This window comes from Camelus ferus, chromosome 17 (assembly GCF_009834535.1).
Source record: "Camelus ferus isolate YT-003-E chromosome 17, BCGSAC_Cfer_1.0, whole genome shotgun sequence".
In the NCBI taxonomy this organism is placed as follows: Eukaryota; Metazoa; Chordata; class Mammalia; order Artiodactyla; family Camelidae; genus Camelus; species Camelus ferus.
The window spans coordinates 46,216,648-46,242,921 of NC_045712.1; the positions used below are offsets into that span (position 1 = coordinate 46,216,648).

The window sequence follows — 26,274 nt, forward strand, 5'->3', positions numbered from 1 at the left end:
CTCACCCCTGAGAACCTCCTGCATGGGGAAGCAGCCTCTCCTCAATATGAGCTAAGTCAGCCTCATGGGAGACGTGGTTTTGATCACCTTCCAGGCATATTTGAGAAACAAACCCAAGGGGAGGGTATAGCTCAAGTGGTAGAGCACATGCTTTGCATGAGGTCCTGGGTTCAATCCCCAGTACCTCCTCTAAAAATAAATAAACCTCAATAACCCTCCCAAAAAAATTGAAAAAGAAAAAAAGAAAGAAAACAAACCCAAACCAGCCGTAACCTCCCTTCAGCTCCTTCCCTCCAACAGATGAAAGGGAGAGGAAAGGAAGCTCCCAGTAACACGGCGCAGCGAGGGGCCGCGGCACCTTGATGAGGGTGATGCCCAGCGCGTCCTTAGGCACTCTCCCGGTGATCTCGTCGCAGATCCTGTGAATGAACTGGTGGGGGATGACAAACACCAGCAGGTCTGCATCCTGCACCGCCTCCCCGAGGTTCGAGACAGCAACCTGCAATGGTGAGGGGGAAACTGTTACTCCTGGGCCGAAACGCGCCTGTCCAAGCGGCGCAAGCGCAGACCATCCATCAGGACAAGAGCGCGGCGTGCCCTGCCTTCCTCACTCAGGACGCACATCTCTGCAGCTTACTAGCCAAGCTAGTGCCCTACTCCCTCCCTGCCTCGGTTCCCTTCCCCATAAAAGGGAGTCATAACCATACTGTTGCTCAGCCAACCCCCCAGTCCATTTTCTGCCCATCTTTGCCCGGCTGTCTTCCCCGGGAGGCTGCTCTTGGGTCCGGCCCAAGGGCGGCGCTATCGCGAGCTCCAAGGTGCGAGGAGAGACAGGGAAGTTAAGGGTGCCGATCAGCCTCCTGGGACCACTCCAGCCGTGCTGCTGGCCTGGCTTCCTTCTACAGCTCCACCTCCTGACCTGGTAGGAGGCAGCTGAGTTCGAGGCTCTAAGCACTGGTTGAACCGGTGGAGTGACACTCAACCATCCCCTTGCACTTCCAGGGGTGGCCATGGCTTCCTGCTGTTGCTAATCTCCAGGCACCTCACCCAGCCCTTCTGGTTCCCTCCACTCTGCCCACACCTCTGTCAGTGGTCCCACACTACACACTCCTTCTTTAAGCACTTTGAAAGAGAGCTGTTGGGAAGAATAAACGCTACAGATCAGTGTATGGCACCTGACAGGCACGCGAAACATATTAGCTATTATGATGATTTATTTTCTCAGGTAAGTAGGAAGATGGGTTTTTAAGATTAACCTGGACAAACACACACACACACACACACACACACACACACACACACACACACACACACACACACACACACACACACACAGAGGCAGAGGCGAGGACATCTAGTGAGGACACTGGGGCATAGGTCTCTAGTACAGACTGCCTCTTGTTGCCCAATGTCTGTTCTCCGCTTCTTCCTCAGCAAGAGAAACCCCATACTTTGGGGTGAGGCTCTTAACTCCAGGGAAAAAGGCTGTATTTCTAGCCATCCTTGTAGCTGTGTAATTAAGTGCTGACCAGTAAGGTGTAAGTGGAAGTGTTGCATGTGACTTCCGGTAAATGCCCTTGAAGGTCTTTCTTCCTCCTTTTTACCGGAGTGAATGTGAAGAGATGGCTGGAGCTCAGGCAATCACCTTAGAGTATGAGGAGGAAACCAAATACTGAGATGGCAGAACAGAGTCTCTGACACTATGATGTATCATTATTACGATGGATGTCTTTTATGTGAGAGAAAACAAAGCGCAAACATTCACTTTGCTTAGGCCATTGTATTTTTGGTTTTCTGTCATATGTACCTGAACCTAACCTAACTGTAAGTGACCTAGTTCCCATTAAACACTGGTGATTCCCAAAATGAAGGGACCTGGATGAAGATTCCACTCTGAGGAAGTGCTATCTGCCACGGGAACATCATTCAGGATGGATAAGCCTCCCAGAAAATCTAGTTCGGGAGCTGTAGTGGAGATGCCAACTCTTCGACAAAATTTCTTCTCTGTTTTCTGGTCACTGGTCACCATGCTGGGGACTGGCCAGCACTCACTACTGAAGGCCCAGAGCCTTCAAACAGGGGGCTGTTTCCTCCACACACTCCCTCCCCCTTCTTTCTGCTCACTGACAGCCCAGAGCTAGCAAATGGCACAGAAATGGTGAGGAAACGTGGGACCAAGAATAATGGCGTGAAAGAGCTGCCGGACCACTGTCATGTGAGAGGGAAATAAATACCTTTGCTCTTTAAGTCACACTATGACATCTCTCCTTATCCCTTACTCTAGTCTCTTAACTAACACATGTGCTAAGAGTTACTCCCTCACTCAGAGAATTCCCCAAGGAATTCTACCTGGCATGATTGCACCCCCTCCTCCCTTCGGTTGGTGGGTAAGACTTCTGTAATTTACCACCCAGCCTCCATTCCCCTTCTTTCTAGCAAAAGTACCTCTCAGTTTCATTTCAAAAGCTACTGCTGCCCCATTTTAACGATGCAATGTGGTTGGAGGTAGCCCTTCCCCTGCCCCATGGATGGTCCTTAAGTTGTTTGAGCTCATAGGCACAGAAAACAATGGAAGCCAATGTTTGCTGGGGCTTCTGGGGAATAGCAGCTTCCTTACTCTTCTGCAGCAGCTACTGGGTCTTTCCTGGAACAGGATGGGATGATGGTGCGAGGTCTGGAACAGCTGCAACCATTTTACATTGTGAGGGGCAGAACCGAGACCTGCCAAGGGCTCTGATGTGAATGAAGGCAGAGCAGAGAAATAGGAAAACATGGGGCCTTGTTGACATCATTTAAGCCACTGGTTCTGGTTGTACCTGAAACCAGCTCTACCTGAATTTTTAGTCATATGACTCAAAACATCAGCTTAAGTTGATTTGAATGGCAACAAAAAGAGTCATTCCTCACAGAGGAGATCATAACCCAGAGTTTAGCACTTATCCCTCTTTTTTCACACCCTCAAAGGCAGAGGGAAACCTGTCTTCCTCTTCAGAGGGGCTTGTCCAGGTTGCTAATCTAGGCTGTGTAGCAAGGATTCACCACCAAGTATCTACCTGCCTATTAGTTCCCTGGCATCTGGAGATTCTATCTCCTCCAAAAAAGCAGTTTCTTACTTGATCCCATTAACCCCCAATGCCAACTTGCAGTTGCTCTGTTTGTCCCTTACTGTCAAAGCTCATTAAGCTCTTATACATTTGTCTGTGGTCCCAGACAGTCTCCCCGCAGCCTTCGTAAGAACTCTGACTCTGACGCCCCACTCCTGCTCCCCTGGGGTTACTAGCCTTGCTTAGGCTGGGACTTCTGCTCTCTGACTCCTTTTCTCATACGGAGCCTGGCAGCCTGAATTTTAATTCAAACGCTTCTTCTTCAGAGCTGTTTTTCTCCTCTCCCATCCACTTCCCGGCCGCCCACACACATCCTCCCTTTCCATCCCTTCAGGGCTTTTCCCAACACAGTGAGATGGAAAAGACACCAGAACCAGAGAAAAGATGTTGAAGATGTACACTGGGGCCCCACGTCCACAACTGACCAGCTGTGGGACCTCAGACAAAGGACACATCTTCACTGACCACAGTCACTCCGTACACAGAACGGGAATGAAAATCACCTTTCCTACCGGCTACTTCACAGAACACTTTCAAACTAAGTAATACGAACGACAGAGCTCTAAGGTGATATGAAATAACTGAAAGGAATTACTCACCAGAAAAATCTACCTGCCTCCTATAAATTCTTAACTTTTAAGGAGTCAGCCCATCCTTAGGTCCCTTGTTACCAAACATTTGCATGGAAACTGCCAGCTGGTCTGGATTCCTTCCTGTCTCTTCTGTTTCCTTCTTCAGTAAATCAAAGGACAATCTGCAGTTGGCTGGAGGTGACGGGTCCCTAGGACAATACGACCGGGGCTCACTCAGCTCCTACGGACGTCATTCCATTGTCCTTGGCTGAATGCTTAGGGTTTAACCCACAGGAGCAGCAGGTAACACAAGCTGCATTTGTACGGTGCACTCGGCCCACTCACAGACCACGACTCCTCTTGCCCAGCATCAAAATGAGCTCTCCACAACTAACACAGCAGGTGCAACAGCCTCTTTCAGAATAAAACCTTTAGCGAAGCCACTATCCCATCTCTGAGCAAAATCAGGACACTGCTTTGGGAACACTGATCTATTTCACAGGCCTCCTGCCAAAATCTTTCTGAGAGTGTCCATTAAAGAACCTGAAGTGGGTTGGGAAAGACAAGTCAGAACAACAGGGCTTGCCTTCCACTGGCAGGGAGGACAAATCATCAAATCAGAACTAAGCCATCAGGGCTGGTTCATTTGATGCCCAGACTTTCAGGAATCCAGGGCTCTTGGTCCAAGTTAATTAAAAAAAAAAGAAAGACAGAAAGAAAGAAAAACTAATAATAAGTAAATTCATTTTAAACACAGCCAGTAAAGTCCATGTGCCAAACCTGAAGTTTCCTTTGTTTCGCTGTGGAGTAGCTGTCAGTTCAGTGTGTGGGCAGCGTGGCTCAGCTTGTCACCAGTTAGCTAACTGGACACCACGGGCCATTCCCCTACATTCTTGAGGTAATTAAACACAACAGCATGAGAAACACACATAGCAAAAGACAGCTGGCCCACAGCAGAGGTTCAAAAATACCGTGGCTGCCTCCTGTTCTCCTCACCTCCATCTGGGCCCAGATCATAGGTGAAATTCACACCCTTGGCTCTGCATTCAGAAAAATGATCCTCAAATACACACCCTGTCTGATGATTCTGAAAGAAACATGCCACTGTGGAAAGTGAGGCTGCCTCAATACTGTGCCAGAAATATCATTTCATTATGTAGACCAGTGATGCCCAGTGTGATTCCCGAACCAACAGCATCTCTATCACCTGGGGACCTGTTAGAAATGCGAATGCCTGGGCCTCAGCGGAGACCTAGTGCATCCCAAACTCTCGGGGTGGACCCAGTGATTCCTGGTAAGCTCTCCCAGCGAGTCTGAGGAACACTGGAATCTGAGAATACCAGTGAAGGCTGATCCGCTAACGAAAACCAAAAAGCTAAACCATGATACAAATGAATTTATTTACAACTTGGAAATAGAATCATAGACATAGGGGAAAAAAACTATGGTTACCAAAGGGGAAAAGGGTTGGGGAGGAGGGATAAATTAGGAGTTTGGGATTAACAGATACACACTACTGTATATATAATAGATAACAACAAAGGTATAGCACAGGGAAATATATTCAATTTCTTGTCATGAGCCATAATGGAAAATGAAAATATATATGTATGTATGTATGTATATGTACAACTGAATTGCTTTGGCTGTACACCTGAAACTAACATTGTAAGTCAACTACACTTCAATAAAAAATAAATAAAATTAAAAAAAAAGAGGGGTCACCACCAAGAAAGCGCAAACTCCCAGAAGGGGACAATATCCTTCTGAATCACATGCCTGAAAATGGATTTGTATCTAATATAGAGAGAGAATTCTTACAACTCCATAATAAAAAGACAAATAACCCAATTTTTTTAAACAGGCAAAGGATCTGAATACACCTTTCTCCAAAGAAGAGATACAAACGTCCAATAAGCATGGGACAAGATGGTCAACATTGTTAACCATCAGGCAAATGCAAATCAAAACCACAGTGAGACATGACGTCACACCCACAAGGGTGGCTAGGATCCAGAAGTTAGATAACAACAGGTGCTGGTGAGGGTGTGGAGGAACTGGAACCCTCGCACACCGCTGGTGGGAACGTACAAGGGTGCAGCCACTTTGGAAAGCAGTCTGGCGGTTCCTCAAAAAGTTAAACAGTTACCATCAGACCCAGCAACTGTCCCCCTAGGTAAACAGTCAGAAGAACAGAAAACACATTCACACAAAACATGGTACTATGACTGTTCCCAGTAATATCATTCGCAATAGCAAAGAGCAGAAACAACCCAAATGTCCATCAACCGATGAGTGGATAAACGAAATACGGCACATGCATAAAACAGAATGTGAGTCAGCCACAAAGAGCAGTGAGGTTCTGACTCATGCTACAACATGGATAACCTCAAAAACATCACGCTCGGTGAGAGAAGTCAGTCACAGAAGACAACGCAGTGTATGGTGCGATTTGTATGAAACGTCCAGAACAGGCAAATCGAGAGAGACAGAAGGTAGATTAGCGGTTGTTTAGGCTGGGGATAGGTGGAAACAGGATGCGACTGCTAAAGGGCATGAGGTTTCTTTTTAAGGTGATGAAATACTCTAAAATTGACTAGGGAAGCTCCGAGGAATCGTCTGCACCAAGCATGGATCAGAGATGATTTCAGAGGCCTTCCAGAGCAGTGGGAACCCCTGCCCCCTTTACTTTTTCCATCAGATATTTGGGCAACTTAACTGCCAAGCTCAGAACCCTAGGCATCCTTTCTCTCCCCGCCTACAGCACCAAAAGTAACTGCAGGGAAACGCTGCCCGGCCTTAGTGCCATGACACAGTCATCACTGTCTAGAAGGCACCAACTCAGCAGGCTCAGGAACTCAGGAACGGGTCCACCAGCCTTTAGCTATGTGACCTTGGGCAAGTTCATTAACCTCTCTGAGCTGTGGTTTCTTCCCCTATAAAATCAGAATCATCATCGTAAGAAAACTAATTGCATCAACCTAAGAGGGTTACCGAGAACATTAAATAAGACTATAATCAGATAGGGTAGGGGGTCCTCAGAGGAAAAAACCAGGCATGGCTTTCTTGACGTAAGAGAAGCCATTATTGGCCTAAGCCATTTTGTGATCTTAACCTGGCACAAGGCTTGCCCTTGAACAGGTCTCAGAAATCAGTGATCTTAAGGGAACAAAAGGACAAACTTACCAGGCACGTGAAGTAACAACAGCAAAGATAACAAGTCGGTTGGAAAGACTCCCAGTTCTGTCTAGTGGTAAACACTAGCCTGCAGCACTGTCCTAAACTGTTCCGCAGAATTTAAATCCCCCTTGGGTGCTCCACCACCAGATCAACTGGAACCTAAGGAATTATGTTGCTGGCCTTTTTTGACCCTCGGGACTTCAAACAACTGAAGCTCGGACTCACTCCCAAGCCCCTTCAGGAACACGCATGTTCCCTTAGCTGAAAAGGTCCCCAGTTTTGTTACTGGGGAGACACTGCTTTGGGAAAGATCCTCAGTGTTCTAACCTTACTTGCTGCAAGCGATAAATCCTTGGCTTGGCTGAGTCTTTTGGCTAGACACCCACCAAGTTTTCGAGTAAGAAGACAGGTAATTGTAAACTACTTAGCACAGTGCTTGACACTAAAGAACACTGTCACCAAAGCCAAAGGGAAGTCCTCAGTGAGCAAGGTCATCGCATCTCCAAACTTCCTCACATTTCTCAGCCTACAGATCCGGCTCCCTCGTGCTGGGCCCGCTGACCTCATTCCTCTTTGTCTCCAGAACCAATGCTGTGCTTTGCATCTGCAGCACCTGCTCGCAAAGGTCTGGTGAGTGAACACCTGAATGATGAGTGCCTCATGACGGCAGGGGATGGGCAGCCACGTGGTCTGTTCTCAGACAGACTATTACAGAAAGCCACCCACAAGTGAATCTGAAGGAATTTATTCATTTATTTATTTATTTTAAATTTATCTTAAATTTTATTTTATTCATTTAAAAAATTTTGTTGGGGGGAGGTAACGAGGTTTATTTATTTATTTAACGGAGGTACTGGGGATTGAACCCACAACGTCGTGAATGCTAAGCACGTGCTCTATCACTGAGCTATAACCCCATTTGGAACAGAAGTTCGTAAATGCAGCTCCCACAGGCAGCAGGGTCACCATTTTCACTCGCATGCTCATTTCTTCCCCACTGGAATGAGGCCAGGCAATAACCCAGATTTTCCCCTCTCAGACCTAATCAGCTTGAATTTTAAACTGTCAGTCTTAGAATTTTCTATTTTCTCCAATCTCCCTCTGTAATTTAGGTCTTGATCTTGATTTTAATTACAGACCAGTGCATCAGCTGTCATAGGGACAGACTGAATTCCACACATTTTGAAAAGGCGCGTGAGATAAAAATTCCTACTTTATGGCAAGACAAGAAAAATTTAAAGATAAAAGATTCTTCTCTGCTCTCGGCCTCCTCTCCCGGCTGACCATGCTGGTGTGTATCTGCATTCTGCATTGACCAAGCCTCCCCCACTGGCAGGAACACCTGCTCAACCATAAAGAGCAACATTCTCCCAGCATCAAGACAACTCCTTAAAGACAACCTTCCTTCTTGATCTTGTGAGGGGTCACATGACCCACCAGGATGACCCTTAGGTCTGGACGACGTAAACTGCCAATACGTCATTTGCGGGGAGGAGGGTATAGCTCAACTGGTAGCCTGCATGTTTAGCATGCATGAGGTCCTCGGTTCAATCCCCAGTACCCCCTCTAAAAATAAATAAACCTAATTACCTCCCCCTCCACCAAAATAAAATAATTAAATAATATAATAAATAAAATGCTTTAAAAAATGTCATTTGATGTACAGCCCTTTGTCTCAAAAAACTTATATAACTGTGCCTTGATTTCCAACAGGGGGAAATAGTTCTCAGAGCTTTCTGAGAAGCTTTTCCTGGGTTATAATCCTGAAATTTGGCTTGAATAAAACTTTCCGTTTCTTTCTTAGATCAACTGATTAATTTTGTGTCAACAGCACAAAACGGCGGATAATCATGACTGCCTACAAGATCTAGAAAGAATGTTATCTTTTTTTTATGTTTTTTTTTTTGTTTACTGGGGGGGCTAATTAAGTTGTTTATTTATTTACTTATTTATTTTAAAATTTTTGATGGAGATACTGGGGATTGAACTCAGGACCTTGCAGGCACAATACTGCTGAGCTGTCTCCCCAGCGAAGGAATGTTTGTCATCTTGAAGGAGTTGTCTTTTTTTTCCCCACAGTACTTGTTCATTGCTCATTGATCAAGAGAAACTACTCCTTCACCCAGATATTCACAGTTCACAGTTTCATAGTCCAAGAATGCAGGTAACCAGTGACAACTTCCACAGAACTCAACCCAGAGAAATTCTTTATGTTCCAAGATCACTCTGCACTCTGAAAGATAGCAGCCTTCCTCATTGCCTCAAAATCTTTCATGGAATCATAATCTCTGTAGAAAGCTTCATATACCTTCCTTCTTGGTTCAGCCACAGAAAACTTACAGAAAACTGCAGCTCCCAGGGATACAATGTGCCAACAATATGAAATCGCAGACACTTGGCCGGAAGGCCTCGCATCTGAGGTTTCCTCAAAGCACAGGAAGTCATGGTGTTCTTCCTTGACAGCTCAACAATGTCCTTCCAGACTGATGGAGAAATGGCCCTGAAGGGCTTGTCTTGATGCTAGAATGCTGCTGTTTATGGTGGAGAAGGTGGTCCTGCCGATGGGTGAGGTTCGGTCCACACACAATGCAGACACACAAGACACCGCAGGGGGAGAGGCGGCCAAAGGCAGAGAAGAATTTTTTGTTTAAATTTTTCTTGTCTTGCCATAAATTAGTTATTTTATTGTACAGTACTTAAGAAATTCGGATTCTGTAAACTGTCAATAATGCAGCATTCAATGTACAGCCCTCTGTCTCAAAAAAACTTCTGTAACTGTGCTTTGACTTCTAATGGGCAGAACAATTCTTAAGAGCTTTTCTTACTTGTTTTTTTGTCTTTTGGGGGGAGGTAATTAGGTTTATCTATTTTTTTTTAATTTACATAATAGAGGTACTGCGGATTGAACCCATGACCTCATGCTTGCCAAGCACGCAGTCTACCAACTGAGCCATACCACCCCTTCTTAGAGCTTTCTGAGATGCTGTTCCCTGGTTATAATCCTCAGTCTGGCTCAAATAAAATTTTCCATTTCCTTTTCAGACCAGCTGATTAATTTTTCATCAACAGGTGTACTGGGACTTACCAAGGGACATGAGGCAAAGGCAAAGCTGTTACTTCCAGCTTTGAGGTGATCAGCAGTCTGAATGCCAAGGAGGTTCTGTTATGGCTGTTATGGGATGAAATGTGTCCCCCAAAAATCTTATGTCAAAGTCCTAACCCCAGTACCTCAAAGCGTGACTGGATTTGGAGACAGTCTTTATATCAAGGTAATTAAGTTAAAACGAGGTCATCAGAGTGAGCCCTAAAATGCAGCATGACTGGTGTCTCTACAGGAAGAGGAGATTTGGACACACACACATAGAAGGAAAACCATGTGGAGATGGAGGGGGATTAATAAAATGGCCGCACTTGGGATAATCAAAAGCTATAATCATGCTTGGTCTCTGAGAAGCGCACAGAACTGTAACTTTACAAAGTAGGCTAAACACCAAGAAGACCGCACCTTGAGTGTTTATGAGATAAAGTGACAACAGCTGGCCCCTACAGAATTGGTCGCCTGGAGGCATCATGACTCCATTCTAAGTCTTCCGATGAGAAAATGATTCTGTTGATTGTTATCGATGCTTTATTGTCTGAGCTATGGCCATATAACCATCCCACCCCAACCCCAAAGTGGGCTCAGTTTTAAAGGCACTAGCCTGCTCTGAGTCCCCGTTGCCTGGCAAAGTAATAAAGCAGCCTCTTTTCTTCTTAAGCTCCAAGACCCAGTCTCTGAGTTATCTGGCTCATCAGGGACGGGGTGGGGGCCAATCTTTCCAGAGACATGGGGAGAAGGTGGCCGTCCACAAGTCAAGGACAGAGCCTCAGAAGACACCAACCCTGCTGACAACCTGACCTTGGGCTTTGTATGGGAGCAGAATTTGCCACCTCAAAATATGTCTCTTTGTGGTGCATTAATTATTTTAAGCTAGTTATTTTTTTAAGAAACAGCAGACATGGGAAAAACTAAAACCCAAGTAGGAGGTGCCCTTTTGTAAGAAACATTCACCTTGATAAGGAAAATCTCCATTTGTAAGGGGGTCTCCCTCCAAGTACCAGGAAGAGGAAAGCACCTAAAATGTCTAGAAACTCTCATGAATGGAAAAGGGAAAGGCTACAATCTGCATAACAACCTCCCCCGTGTTTACTGTGCTCTTCCTGGTAACTTCCCATAACAGACTCTCCCTGCCCTCAGCATCCCTTTCTCTTTAGCTGAGGATGATACCTAAGGGGAGGGCTTCAGTTATTTTGGTGAGTTATACAGTTTTCCTGGATCTCTCCCATGTACACATGTGATTAAACTTGTTTGATTTTCTCCTGTTAATCTGTCTCATGTCAATGTCATTCTTAGACCAGCCAGAAGAACCCCAAAGGGTAGCAGAAAATGTCCTTCTCCAGGCAACTTGAAGCCTCAGAATTGTGAGAAAATTAACTTCTATATTTGAGCCACCTGGTCTCTTGTACCTTGTTATGATGACAGTAGCAAATTCATACAAAGCCCACGTTCAGAGTTTCAGGAAAACCAAAACCAGCCAAGCAAAGGACACAGTAGAGAAGGGAACAGGAGAGGAGGAAAGAAGCTTCCCCAGCTCCCCAAGTCCCTCGGGCTAACTCAGCTGAGCGTGACTTTCAGAATTAACCAAATGTACTTTTCATTCCAAAGTCTTACCACATTTTCTGGCAACTTGTGTCCAGGGAGGTATTTTACATTTTCATGGTCATTATTTATGATGTCTGTCAGTTTTCTCCCATTAACCGTTTCTTCAAAGACCCACATCTTGACCGTGGAGGCAAACTTCTGAAGTTTCTTGACATTGTCACCAATTATTTTTGCAACTGCTGAACCCCTATAAGAGAAACAGTGGGGGGAAAAATGAGACTCACCTAGGCAGAAGAGGCAAAGCCTGAGATCATAATTCAGAAGGCTTGTGTTCTGATTCAAGCACCGAGCTTATAACTCAAGACTGTGATTGTCACATCAGTCACAAGCCATTTGAAACTTAGTTTTCTCCTGGAAATACCACCCCATGGTCAGAAATTTGGTACAACGTCAAAAAGCACCACGCCTTGAAACTAGTTAAGCATCAGTCTATCTTGGAAGGGAGTATTCAGGCAGAAGAAAAACCCACCTGAAAGACAGCATAAAAATAATACTTCAAGAGGCAACTAGGGTATATTTCAAATCCATCAAGGAGGTTAAAATGTAGCTACCATAATGTAACGTAGTCCTTGTGAAAAATACTGCAAACCATTCCAGTAAACAAAAAATGCTGAAGCCATCAAGTCATCAGCCGCTGCTGCCACCCTCCAGTGAAGACAAGCCTGTAGCCCAGCCACTGCAGCCACTCACAGTGGTGCACCCTGAGGGGACTCAGAATAAAAAGGACAGGATACTGGCCCTAGATAGTTAGGTGCTTTTCAAAGGAATGATTTCGATGAGCCCAAATATTTGCTCCCTCCCATACAGGGAAAAGCCGTAAATTCTTTAACTTGAGATGTCTGTTTTTCTTCAGTTAACAAGTAATCTTTTAATGTTCCAACTACCTGGTCTTTGTTGTAAAACTCCTATATATCCTAGCTCCTCCCTACCTTTTTTGAGCAGTCCCTCAGAGCAATCTGAGAGGCTGTCATCCCAGGCTCGAGTTCTCAGAAATGTCCACCAAATAAAACATAACTTTCAACTTTTAGGCTGTGCATTTATTTCCGTCAACACCATGTTCTGGTTAACTGCAGCAGGCCCCAGGTGCACACAGAAAGGACAGGCAAGACCTGAGTGGATTCCAGAAAAGGAACAGAGCAAAGGCACAGAGCCCAGCTGCATGAGCATTTGGTCCCCCCAGCAGACACCCAGCAGCTCCCTCTTTTTTTTGCATCTCTATTCACCAAACATATTCTGGTAATGATCAGTCTCCCTAGGCTTCCCCACTGTGGGGGAGAGAAGACACTAGCTAACACTAGTTAAGGCCAGTCCTGGGACAAGAGGTACGGATGTGAGGCTGGACCCCGTGGCAGAGGTGTTCGTGGTCAGCCAGGTCTCACGGGTGTGCTGAGTGCACAGTGGGCCACCAGCCCACTGACTGGGCCAGGGGTGGTACCCGATCCCGGCTGAGCCAATCAGCTTCTTTTGTAGGACTTTGGAGAAATAGTTTCTTAGACAATCTTCCTGGTATGAGGAGAAACGAAAGAATGGCAAAGAGCACCTGAAGAATTCATGCGACGGGGCATTCATTATTTTCTCTAAGGATTATTCGGAACACAATTTGTGAGAGGGAGTAAGAGCTGATAACAGAAAAGGGGCGGAGACCAAGTTGATGCAGAGGAACATATCGGGGACAGTTATCCTTACTCTCCAATAAAGCTGGTATTGTAGCCAACTCTAACTCATCCCTGCACGTAGATCTCAGTGCTTTAACAACCAGGAAAATCCAAATAATTACAATCTATATTAGAATTATGCCCCCTTTCCTGAGATAGAATGGATAAACTAAGCAGGTGTCCTCAACTCTGGCTGCAGATTAGAATAACCCAGGAGACAGAGTCCCAAGCCACACCCAAGACCAATGCGATGGGTAGCTCTGCAGTGGGATCAGGCAGCAGCAGTTATTAAAGCTCCCCTGGGACTGATGCGCGGCCAGAGTTCCAAACAGCTACTCCGTCCAATGATCTTTGGTGCTCTCCTCCTTCACCAAGGAATAGCTGTAAACATCAGAGCTTTTACCTGTGAAGTTCTTATTCTATGCCAGCGGGACAGTTTATTAGCTAAATATCCATTAATCCAATTCTCCCTCCAATATCTTGTAGAAAAGAGGTCAAGAATCTCCCCACCACTACTATCACCTTTACTCTAATCTTGGAAATAGCTGCTCACTGCTCACAGGGCATAACCGCTCGGGCTCACAAGCTTCCCTGCCATTAAGTAACTCATACAAAGTAAAACAGAGCAAGTATGATTCTGGGGAATTGAGCAAACCGAGGGTCCATCTACAAGTCACCAGGAATCCAAGTCTAGTAAATCAAGTGGGAAAATAAACTAGAACACGAGCCTGCTCCCCATGGTCCACGGTCTTACTGGAAAACACTTGCTTCTGCCTTTGCAGCTTCTTGGGGAAGCCAAGCACTAGTAACCAGAGGGAAACCTGCAGTATCTACTAAAAAGAGTTAGCTAAGAAATTTTAAGTAAAAATTGGAACTGTTAAGAACAACGAAAGAACAAAAATAAGTAAGGGAAACTCCACTTATATTATTTACTCATGTGAGGTCACCAGGACCTCATTCTGCCTCCTTCCTGGTTTCATCAATGACTTCATTCAGTCACTCATTCATGCCTTTATCTCAGGTATCAACAGTGTGCATAGCACCTACTGCCTAGAATGCCTTGGGCTGGAAGCATTCTTTGCTCTCAAAAGCTTCCCGCCCACTTGAGAGAGATGTGTAAGGTAAAAGGAATTCACAATTCTGTGTGTGATAAGAGGTGGAGGGAAATGGAAGGACACATCATTAGAAGGGTAAATGTCAACGGATTTTCAACACAAGGGACTCAGGTGCCATCCAGTTCATCCAGAAGTCTGGCCTGCCCACCGTTCAGGTGAGGGGACCATGGTGGGGTCTGAGAGAAGACATGACAGTGGTGCTGAGGAAGATCATACCTCTGCTGAGAAGCAAAAAGGGCTTCATAAATCAGGGTTGGGAAGAGCCCAAAACTCAGCTGACCACAGGCACATGGGTGAGTTGGGCCAAGCCAGGAACTAACCAGCTGATCCATTAGTAATGACCCAGGCTTGCTATGTTCAGCCCTGAGTTAAGGGAGGTTTTGCAGCAGGCTAAGGGTACACCAGACACAGCAACTCTGAGGCAACTAGAGGTGACTCCAGGTAATTGTGGGCCTAGGTGTTGGATCTACCACTCAGGGATAGGGGCAGGAGAAGAGATGGGGGCAAGCAAGGGGCATGAAATAATTCAAGGAGAAATCTAGATGAGCAAAAAGATTCTAATGCCTTAAGGCCTAGTCTTGTTCTTTCTAAATAACTTATACAATCATTTTTTTTTTGATGGGGGGAGATCAGAAGTCAAAACACTTTAATTTGTTTTGTTTTAATCTCTTTCGGTACAACTTCCATGTCTTCTTTGCTGTCCACCGTCTTCTGGGTTGTTTCTAAAACCCCAAAAGGAAAATTCACCGTAACACGATAAAGGCCATATATTCTATATGCCAAGCCCACAGCTAACATGGTACTGAGTATTCTTGTCACCAAAAACAGGGGAGGGGGAGAGGGCAGGAGGAAACTTCTGGAGGTGATGGGTGTTTATTATTATCGTGGTGATGGTTTCACAGCTGTATGCATACTCCAAACCCATCAAAGATCAAGTATGTCAGAGTTTTCTGTGTATCAGTTATACCTCAATAAAGCTGTTTGGGTTTTGCTTTTAAAGTATAATTCATACCCAAAAGTCCTTTGTAGCTCTGAAATAGTATGAAATGTGTGTCATCTATGTGTAACTACCTCTGACCAACGTGAAGGAACAAGATCAAAGAACAAAGGGACATTGTTTAAAAAAAAAAGAGCAAAGGGAGCGTTTTGGAGGAACTTGTGTATTTTTAAGGTAACCAGAGTCCACTTACAAATAGCAATGATGACGGGGAGAGTACAGCTCAGTGGTAGAGTGCGTGTGTAGCCTGCACCAGGTCCCAGGGTTCAATCCCCAGTGTCTCCATTAAAAAAAATAAATGAATAAATAAATCTAATCCCACCCCACTCGCCCCAGCAAAAACAAAAAATACGTCCAGGCACGGATCGCCACACGGCTGGGTCAAGGGCATAGCAGCCACTTCTACACCTGTGAGCTCATCCCTCTGCTGGATGACAGGTGTATGAGGAGCCGGGTGTTTCCCCATGTGGGGGAAACCTGCTGCCCTGCCGCCCTTTTCCACTCTCCCAGCCTCCCTGAGAGTGCAGAATGTCTCCTCTGGATGCTACTGAGTTCTCCCATCTCCAGCATGTGTGAATTTCCCTTCTTCACAAAGTATGAGCAGGCCTGACTCAGGGCCTTGGCAGGTACGGGCATCATCGGGCATCTGACGAGGATTTTACGACATTGTGTTGTTTCCATTCTGCGGGTGGCTGTTGTTATCTACTGCTCATGGTATCTGCAGTGGGGATATAACGTTTTCTTTTTTTGGTTGGGGGAAGGGGGTGTTATTTATCTATCTATGTATCTATCTATCTATTTAGCGGAGGTACTGGGGATTGAACTGAGGACCTCACACATGCTATGCACACACTCTACCACTGAGCTATCCCCTTTCTCCCTAAAAAGTTGACTTTAAACAAAATTTAGGGGGGAAGGTATTAGCTCAGTGGTAGAGCAGGTGCTTAGCATGCACAAGGTCCTGGGTTCAATCCCTAGAACTTCTATTAAATACATACATACATACATACAACTTAACTTACCCTCCCCTCTCAAAAACACAAAAGTCAACTTTTAAAGAAAGTATAATAGGCAAATGAGCAGAGCAAACCCCACAAGGGCAGTGCCTGCCAAATGGAGGTTTAATCCTACCTAAACCTCCACCTGGCAGATTGACACAGAAGGCCCAGTCACTCTGACCTTGTGTCCCTCAACCAGGCAGTGGCAGAACTGGGAGGGGGACTCGGGACTGCTGACAGCCAGTCCTGGGTCTTTACAGACAGACCAAGTCACATTTCCCATCATATTTCCCATGAAATCGTGAATTGTCTTAGCCCTTGGGCCTCAAAACACAGGCTAGCCCACAACCTCAGTAACTGCTATACATATGAAATTTAAAAGGGACTTGTGTGGGAAATCATGTTCCAGTGCCAGCTGTGTACATACTGGGTACTTGACATTATCCCCACTTTACAGATGAGGAAGTCCAGGCTCAGAGAGAATGAATGTTATCCAAAGTCCCGCTGTCCATCTAGAGCCAACAGTTCAAAACCAGATCTGGTTCCAAAGCCCACGCTTTCTGCTAATTTATATTTGCTGCAGGGTAGAGTAGAATCATTTGTAGAGAATACACATTGAGCACCTATGCCGTGCAGACACTGTGCCAGGCACATAGGATACAGGCAATAAAGCAGACAATTCCCTATTAAATATCTTGTAATAACCTATAATGGAAAAGAATCTGAAAAAGAGTATGTATGTATGTGCATATGTATACGTGCATAATTGAATCACTGCTGTACATCCAAAACTAATACACCATTGTAAATCAACTATGCTTCAATTAAAAAAAAATAAAAAAGACAAATCCCTGCTCTCCTGGAGGCTGGGAAACAGAGACTGATGTTGCTCCAGGAAGCACACGTAGAAATGTAACTGTACCAAGGTGACCAAAGACGCTACACAGGTGATACAGTGACACTTGGTGGACATCAGGGAGAGGTGGGGCCAGGTGCAGCAGCGAGGGCAGAACTCTGGACTCTGAAGGCTGAGCTGGCTTACCTGGAGGAACGGGGTGGGGGGGCCTTCCAAGCAGAGGGAAGGGCCCGTGGAGCAAAAGCGCAGGAACAGGAGGGGCATGCAGAGTGTCCTCTGCTTTTACCCGGAGCCCACACCTGCAGGAGAGGGAGAGGAGGGGGAAGGGGAGAGGACACCATGAAGAAGTGCAAGCTGAGGGGTTGGGGGCAGAGAGGGGACAGAGAAAGGAGGGGAGGGAAGGGGAAGAGGCAAGGATGGGGCAGGAGACAGAAAGGGGTAGGAGTCTGCTGACTACCAGGTATCAGGCACTGTTTGTTTGTTTGCTTTTTGTTTTTTGATTGACATGTAGTTGACATATAACATTGTCTGAGTTGAAGGGGTACAACGTGTTGATCTGATACACTGATATGTCCCATTCTGATTACCACCACAGTACTATTTTAAATGCCTTACCCACATTATCCGCTTTAAGCCTCAGCAACCCTCTGAGGTAGGTACTACTGTGATCCCCATTTTTCACGTGAAGAAAGTGACCCCAGGGATCACACAGGTGATCAGCAGAAGAGGAGAGACTCAGCCCAGGCCATGTCTTCACCACCGCTCTCCTTCCCTGGGTCCCAGCTGGATGGACGTCCACCTGCTGGAGGTCCTAACCTCTACTTTGGCAATACCCCCATTCCCCCAATCCTTTGGCATTCACTCTCTGTCCACAGCCTTCTCACCTCTTTCTTTCTAAAGAGGTTTAATAGTTTTATCAGCCAAGGAACAGGCTGCTTATCAAGTCAGGCTAGAACCTGTCAACTCCCAAAACTGCATGTGGTGCAGAAGCCTTCTGGCCCAGAAAAGACCCTACAGACCATCCCTCTTTTACCAAGGAAGAAACTCTAGGGAGAATAATGAAGGGTTATTAAATACACAAGCCAGATCCTCCCCCATTTCATGCCCAGAGCTGATCCTGCCTGTTCACCCAATGGAAAAGGGTAGTCAGTTTTAGTTTAAATAACATCTACTTTTTTTTTTTTACACATGAAAGCAATATATGAAAGATGAAAAAATAATTGTAAACAATCTCACCATCCAAGGAGAACCACTGTTAACATTTTGTGTAATTCTTTGCAGTTAAAGGGCTTTTAAAGTATAATCCAATGCCAGAATATCAGATTAAAATGTGAAAAGTGAAGTTATTTTAAAACAAAGGATTCAACTTGGTGAATGTTTATTTGATTTCTAGATAGGGAAGCTTTCTAAGTTTAAAATTAAAGATGGAAACCACAGAGGAAAAAAGATCAATGTGAACAACTTCACATAGAGAAAAAGGAGGGGGAGAAAGCAGATGAAAAAAGCCATTGTGTCTATCAACATTCAAACTGCAGAGGAAAAACCTAAGATAGAATGTTACATTTAACAAAAAACAGGATGCAAAACTGTACATGCCATAAAATCACATGCAATTAACAAAACACATACCACCTCACACCTGTTAGGATGGCTACTAAATTAAAACAAAACAAAACAAAAAGCAAGTGTTAGTGAGAACGCACAGAGACCTGGAACCCTTGTGCTCTGCTGGTGGGAATGTAAAATGGTCTAACTGCTATGGAAAATAAAACAGGGGTTCCTCAAAAAACTAAAAATAGAATTACCCTGTGATCCAGTAATTCCACTTCTGAGTATATACCCAAATTGAAAGCAGGATCTTGAAGAAGATATTTGTATATCCATGTTCATGGCAGAATTATTCACAATAGCCAAAAGGTGGAAGCAACCCAAGTGTCCACTGATGGACCGAACCGATGAACAAAATGTGGTGTATACAGACGATGGAGTATCATTTAGCCTTAAAAAGGAAGGAAACTTTGGTACGTGCTACAACCCAGCTGAACCTTGAGGACATTATACTAAGTGAAACAAGCCAGGTACAAAAAAGACAAATACTCTATGATTCCACTTATGTGAGGTACTTATTGGAGCTCTCTCTTGATGTTGGAATTCAGCCGCCAGACGGAGAAGCCCAACCTCACCTGCTGCAGAACCAGAGGCTCTAGCCAGGCACCCCGTCATCCTGGCTGAAGCCCGCCCACTGCTGCACATGTGAAAGGGGGCATCTGGGAGCACGAGTCCCAGCCATCTCACCACCTGACCGCTGCCTTATGAGTGAGCCCAGTCTAGACCAGCAGCTTAGCCCAAACTGCTGACCCCCAGAATCATGAGCTAATAAATGACAGCTCCTTGAAGCCACTAAGTTTCAGGGGAGATGGTTGGGTAGCAACAAATAACTGATTCGGTTCCCAGCGCCCAACTGTGGAAGGAACTGAGCCCCAAAGTTGAATGACGGCAAAATGCCACTGGGATAACCTTAAAGGAGCTGAAGGACTTCTGGCTTAGTTCCTGATTATCACCAAGCCTGGAAGTGAGGGGTAAGGGGAAGAAAGACCTGCATGGCGAGGACCCCATGGCCTGACAACAGAGATTTAGTGCACTTGTATCCAATGGGACTTAGAAAAGAGTGGGCTCACCTTGGCACTGCTCTGAGACTAATGGGTGGGCGTTGGAGATGGCATATTTTTCTCTCAAATATAAGGTCCTTTCTAATAATTAATATACTAGATTACTTTTAAAATCAGTAAATTATGCCTTAAAAACAGTAAACTATAACCATGTCATGTCTCCAAGAGACAGGCTGCCTGCTTTGGAGGGAAACTCGACAGGATGATTTTCAAGACCTCATTTCAATTTGATTTTTCTTAAGTGGACTATTGTTATATTAGACTTTCGTTGGGAGGGTAAAAGACTCTATATTTTTGACAATGGAATTTGTTCTCAGGTAAAAGTATGCTTCTCACTAAAAAATGGTAAGAATTTCTAGAAACACGAAAAATGGAGTTAAAGGATCTGGGTTTCAACACTACTTTATTAACTCCAACCTTGAAAAGGTCCATTTTGTGACTTAATGATGGTACTGATGAAGGATGATCAAACCAATAAAAAGAACATATCTTTATTAGCTGACATGGAGTGTGTCACTCTGCACTGTCCCCGATCAGCTCATTTAATTCTAACCATGATCCTATGACAGCAGGTAAAGATATCACAAGCAATGATTCTTGGGGAGAAGCAGTTTGCTCAAGGACCCAGCGCTGGACGGGGATAGAATCCTGAGCGCCCCCCTTTCCAAAGGAGGTCTGGGGTGTTTCTGGACTTAGGTTCCCTAGTACAGCAGCGTGGCTGCAAATACAACCCTGAGGTTTTAGTCCTAGAACTGCCTGGTGCACTGTGTCTGGGTGATCTTCCCAAGGTTCTGATGAAGAAACTCTGTTTCATTTTTGGAGGAACCTAAGAAGCTTTTGTTTTTCCCTTTCTGTTGTTTTTTATAAGTCACAGGGGCCATGAAAAGCCATGCGGATTAGGACGCACCTCCCTGCATCCTCAATTGAGGGCAGCAGAGCAGGGCTCAGCTGGAGGTATGAAGGTCCCTCTCAGCCTCCTCTCTCTTTCTAGAGGAAAGGAGGTGCGAGAGGGTGGGACAGGATCCTCACACAACTGTTTACTTTCCCTTGCATATCCTTCTGGCTGAAGCTCCCTGGCAAGTCAGCTAGATTCAGTCTTCAGGTATCTGCAAAGCCAGTGATGATCATTAACATGGGAGAGATACTCAGTGTGAGCCTTAGAGTCACCTTTTAGTTATAGATGTGACAATACCTTTATTTACGTAAGCATTCTGAGCTACTTCAAAGTCCCAAGTATGAACACTGCTTAAGCAACTTCCTTTTTCTGAACTGGAAGGGTAGGTCTGTCTTTTGGTAACCTGTTTTAAAATTAGCACAAGGTTGAAGTCTCTGGGAGAAAAATCTATCCTACCCTCAGGGAATATGATTCAGCAAATCTTGCTTTAGTGCTAACCCTGATGCAAGTGATCTTTGGATCACATTTTAAGAAACAGTATTTAAAAGGTAACATCTAATCTCGTGACATATTTCATTCCACTTTGTGTTCCTTCTGAACTTATCTTCCAAGTCTTTATCTATCTCCTAGCCTGAAGGTGAAGTTCCTAAGGTAAGTTCCTGAATCTCTCTGGGGAGGTCGTGATCCTCTCTCTAGGACTGGTGTGGCTCGACACCCAGGGCAGTGGCAGGGAAGCCAACAACTGTTCCCATCTGACCCCGTAATTAAGGGAGCCAGGCAGACTGCCCAAACCATCGGCACATTTCTCAATTGCTCTGCTCCAGTGTCATTAGCCAATTTCTACTCCATTTCCTTGGGCTGGAGTGAGCCAAGAAAAACAGTCAAGCACAACAGAGTGAAGCTGTGGGAAGGCAGCCAAATCCAGTGGAGGGAGTAGGAGGGTCACTTCACTACTCTTGCTCCAGGCCCAAATCCAGCGTGACAAAGCCATGCTACTTCTACAGCACCTTGCAAACTAGGGAAGAGATGCTTTCATCTGTGGTTCTGTGTCCTCTTCCAGAAGAGGAAACTAATGTTAAAGAACATGTGCTAAACGGGCGCTTTTCCAGCCTCATGGCCATCAAGGCAGCTGACATCTCACTCAAAGTGACCTTGGGATCAAAACTGGCAAAGTCAAGCAGAAAGTCCAAATGAAACTCTGCAGTGGATTGGAACTGACTCCGTTAAATGTTGTACATAACGTTCTGTTGTTCATTGAAGAAAAGGAGTTTACAGAAAGTGCATATCTGTAGGGCAGAGAGGTAAAAGAATATATGAAAACATTCATTTGCATCTGATGGAATTGCTCTGGAAAGACCAGAAGACACTGATAACACTGGTTTTCCTCCAGCAGGCACTCTGGGGGAAAAGTGTGGGTGGGAAATGTTTCACTTGTTTTGGTGGGGGCGGGGGGTTGGTGCCTTCCGGCTTCAAACAACATGAAGATATTACTGAATCAAATATAGTTAATTTTTACACTAAAAATTTAATTTTTAGTCTTCACTTAGTATTTACTTAGCATATGTTCTCAAGAGCTAGGTGGGGAGGAGTGGAAACAGATAATCAAATAAATCATCACCTTGCTGAGAAGTGCACCCAGATCAGTAACTTACCACATGCTTAGCATGCATGATGTCCTGGGTTTAATCCCCAGTACCTCCATCAATCAATCAATCAATCAATCATTACCCTCCAGTGACAGATGTCAGCAACAGGGACTCAAGGAGAGGTCCCCTGGCCTGGCTGGGATGGAAAAGTGGAGAACCAGATAAGGTTTCCTCCAGTAGTTGTTTCTGGTCCAAGTTTTAAAGAGGGAGACCAAGTAACTAGTACCAACTGCTGCAGGACTCCTAGAAGCCTGAACTGTGATGAGTGTCAAGTCACAGAAAAACATCAGAACATCGCTTAGAACTATTCTATACCAGTTCTTCGGATGTGGGGGGAAAAAGTGCACAGCAACCTAAAAAAAGATGGAAAATACCAGAGACTATACCATATTCTGCCTCCTCGTCTCCACTTCGCTCTTCATTTACCGAAACACACCAAATAATCCCCACTGTGTAAGTCTGAGGAAAGGAACCAAAAGCGCTGACACTTAAAGTGCTTAGAAGAGCGCCGTGCTTAGAAGAGTGCCGTGCACAAAGTGCTTTATAAACGATAAAGTCAAATAGAGCCTAGTGGAGACTCGAAGCTTCACAAACATTACCCCAAGGGAGAATTCCCAACATCCCTGGGCTACTGTGGGAGCCAGGCCTGTAGGAACTTGGATTTTCTTCCCCATATGTTACTAAGATACTGGACGTAGCAGAAGCCGGAGCCAGACCCGCGCTTTGAAGGGCAGCACCGACTCCGCCCTCAGCCTGGAGAGCAAGCGCCCTTCAGACCCCTCTGCCTCGGTTTCCTCATACCGAAACCACAGCAAGGCTTGAGCCTCCTTCAACTCGACTTGCTGGCGAGTCGACTTGCTGAGAAGGGACAACTCCAGGAGACTTGCTGAGAAGGGACAACATCCTTAGAATGTTGCGCAAACCCCCAGGCGTGGCGAGCAGGTGGCTTCCGTGCGCCCGCCGCGCGGTGCCGCGAGCGCAGACAGGTGCCCGCGGGCGCGCAGTACTCTCTCTCCGCGCCGCCCCCGCGGGCACGCGGGCCCAGGGCCTCCCGGGCCAGTGCCTCAGCGCGGCCTCCCCCGGCGAGCGGTGCCCAGCCGGGCCGCGAGGCCGCCCGCCCCCCTCCCCGCGCGCGGTGCCCGGTGCCCACGCCGCGACGGGGACGCGCGCCCTCACCCGCCCGGGAGAGGGGCTTTCCAGAGGCGGAGCCCGCGCTGCCAGCCCGCCGCCGCTCACCAGTTCCCCGAGCCCACGATGCACACTTTCAGGGGCGCCGCTGCCATGGCCAGGCCGGAACGCTGCAGGCCGGAACGCTGCAGCCCGGCGCGCGCCTCGCCGGCCCACCGCCCGCCTCCGCCCGCTCCGCCTCCGCCCGCTCCGCCTGAAGCCGCTGCGGCTCGCGGCGGCCCCGCCCCTCCCGCCTCTCCGCCAATGGCCGCGACCCCCCCACTAGCTCAGGCGCCCCCGGCCACAGCTGACAGCAGGGAGGGCCCGCCCCGCCACTCCCGAGAGCCACTGCGCACGCCTGGGCCGTCTTGCCTCTCGGACCCGCTCGGGCGCCGCCCAGCCCTGCCCGAGGCCTTTCGGGACTTGTAGTGCGCGCCCCCTGGACGGCCGCTGCCGCCGTGCCACGCGCTGCCCGGGGTGGTTACGCCGCGACCCGTGCTCCAGACGCCGGAGGCAGCACCACACTCCCCGCGGAGCAGGCCTAGCCCGGTTCGCCCCAGTGCCCCCTACTCCTCCCGCCCCTCCTGTCAGAAAGAGCTGCCGCGGTGCATTTGGGAGCCAAGAGAGGATCGCAGGCTGACTCCAAAGTCCACCAGACTTGGGCTGGAGCTCGAAGGACCCTCCCCGCCCCCCGCCTCCTCAGCCTCTGCCTCACTTGTGGAAACGCGAACCCCCCTGGCACTGCTGAACTTCGCGGTGGACATGTACCTTCTGAGGCCTTCGGGACTTGGCCGGACAGCACCTGCGCATCAGGGTGGACACTTTCTAGTTAGATTCAGGAGAGAGACCTGGACGCGGGCGACTCCGCCCTCACTCACTTCCTTGGCAGGACTTGCCTCCTCATCGTCTTCGCCCTGGGGCACCAGGAAAGTTTGTGGTTCTGAGACCACCCTTCCCTCCTTCCTAAGAAACCAAACGTTGTGTATCCATTCTGAGCATCACTTTCCACCAGGCGCCAGCCTCCATCCTGTGGGAGGGAGGAGGACAAAGTGGTGTGAACCAGTGGTTCTCAAACTCCGCTGCATATTAGAGCCTCCTCTGGAGCTTTCAAACATCCCGCTCCCCGGGCACCACCCCAGACCAACTGCATCAGAATCTCCCCGGAATGGGATACAAACATCAGAATTTTTTAAACTTCCAGTAGGGATTGCAAAAGGACTCAAGACTGAGAACCAGAGGACTGAAATACCAGCAGAGACTGGCTGAGGAAACAAATACTGTAGTACCTAGGCCTATTAGTTTGATGCCCAGAGGAGTAACTGTTGTTGTTGTCGTCTTCCTTATACATTGTATGAAGAATTTATCCATATTACTTATGATGTTTACTCAAGGAACTACTTGGAGAGAGTCGGGGACACAGAGCATGCTCTCCACTCCACTCTGGTGGTTTGTTCTCAATTCTTTCCACTAATGGAAAGATACCAAAGCAGGAATGATGCAAAAGGTGGACTATCCAAGCTTTAGTCGTTTTTTTTTCCCCTCTTGCTTGTGTGTTCCAAAGTGAGTTTGTCCAATTAAACAATGAACTTATGTATCTGAGGAGTCAACATGCCAAGATTTACACCAAGTTATGGATTCCAGTTAAGCCTTTGCATGAAACTCCTTTTCCCTGATGTTGCAACCCCACCTGCATGAAAATGAGCTGCCTGGCTGTTCTGTGGACCCATCCCGCACAGCATCCTCATAACCTGAGATGCACAACGCACTGTGCCAGAAGGGACATAGTGAGTAGTCATTTATTTTATGGACTAGTTACAAATTTTAAAACAAAAACCGAGGTGGGAGGGCATAGGTCAAGCGGTAGAGTGCATGCTTAGCATGCACAGGGTCCTGGGTTGAATCCCCTGAGTACCTCCTCTAAAAATAAAGAAACATAATTACCTCCCCTCCCCACACCAAAACAAACAGGAAAAACCCAAATAAAATAAAATGCTGGCTTAAAAACAAAAATAAGACGAAAACCGTATTGGTGAAGCCCAGAGACAGAAGGTTGAGAAAACAAAGCAAGATGCAAGGGGATGCATACAGGAGGGCCCATTTCTGTTAGTTCAGAAACAAGCAAAATCACATCTATCACTAGGGAGAGATACATACATAGTAAAACTGTAAAGGAAGAAAGAAACACAAAATGCAGGATTGTGGTTATGGTGGAGAGGAGAGTTGGTTATTCTTTATACTTTTGCATCTATTATAAACATGTTTGTGTATCGATTTAATGAGAATCCTGGGGCATTGGAGAAGCCACAGGACAGAGGAGTGAGGAAAGCCAGGGCTGAGACAGCCGGTCTCCTGCCAGTCCCCCTCTGGTCAGCCTAAGGTGGCAGTGGTGCTGATGCTGGCCTCCTGTGGGTCATCTTCCCCAAGAGGGTTGAGCATCCTGGAAGACAAGTCTCATTAGCCAGTCTCGTTGTGACAAGGCCGACTCTTCAGGGACTTGGAGATGCTACTAGGTGTCTATGGTTTGGTGCGTGGAGACAGTGTTTGACACCATGACTAGGGTATGCGTTTATCATGGTAGAAACTCACCAGGCAGCCAGGAGAAGCCAGGTGGCACTTTAGAAACTCAGCCCAGAAATCTCCCTAACCAGATCACCGAGTTCATGAAGTGCACTTCTTACTTTCTGTGGGAAACAAGAATTTTCTCCTGCATTGCAGGAG

The 26,274-nt window shown here is 46.6% G+C and overlaps 1 protein-coding gene across 4 annotated transcripts in view; it reads right to left on the reverse strand.

Annotated features, from left to right (window-relative positions):
- The window catches only part of GPD1L (glycerol-3-phosphate dehydrogenase 1 like), a 157,795-nt gene extending 133,967 nt beyond the window's left edge, over positions 1–23,828 (reverse strand). Inside the window, exons 1-3 of one of the 4 annotated variants that reach the window (XM_032459367.1) lie at positions 23,626–23,792; positions 11,568–11,745; positions 359–499 (exon numbers count right to left, since the gene is read on the reverse strand). In XM_032459367.1, coding sequence (XP_032315258.1) covers positions 359–499; positions 11,568–11,745; positions 23,626–23,672 — 366 coding nt within the window. In that variant the 5' untranslated portion in view covers positions 23,673–23,792. Of the gene's footprint in view, positions 1–358; positions 500–11,567; positions 11,746–23,565 lie in introns of all 4 variants that reach the window. The other 3 variants (XM_032459368.1, XM_032459370.1, XM_032459369.1) reach the window with 3 other exon arrangements.
- Positions 23,829–26,274: the final 2,446 nt, after the last annotated feature.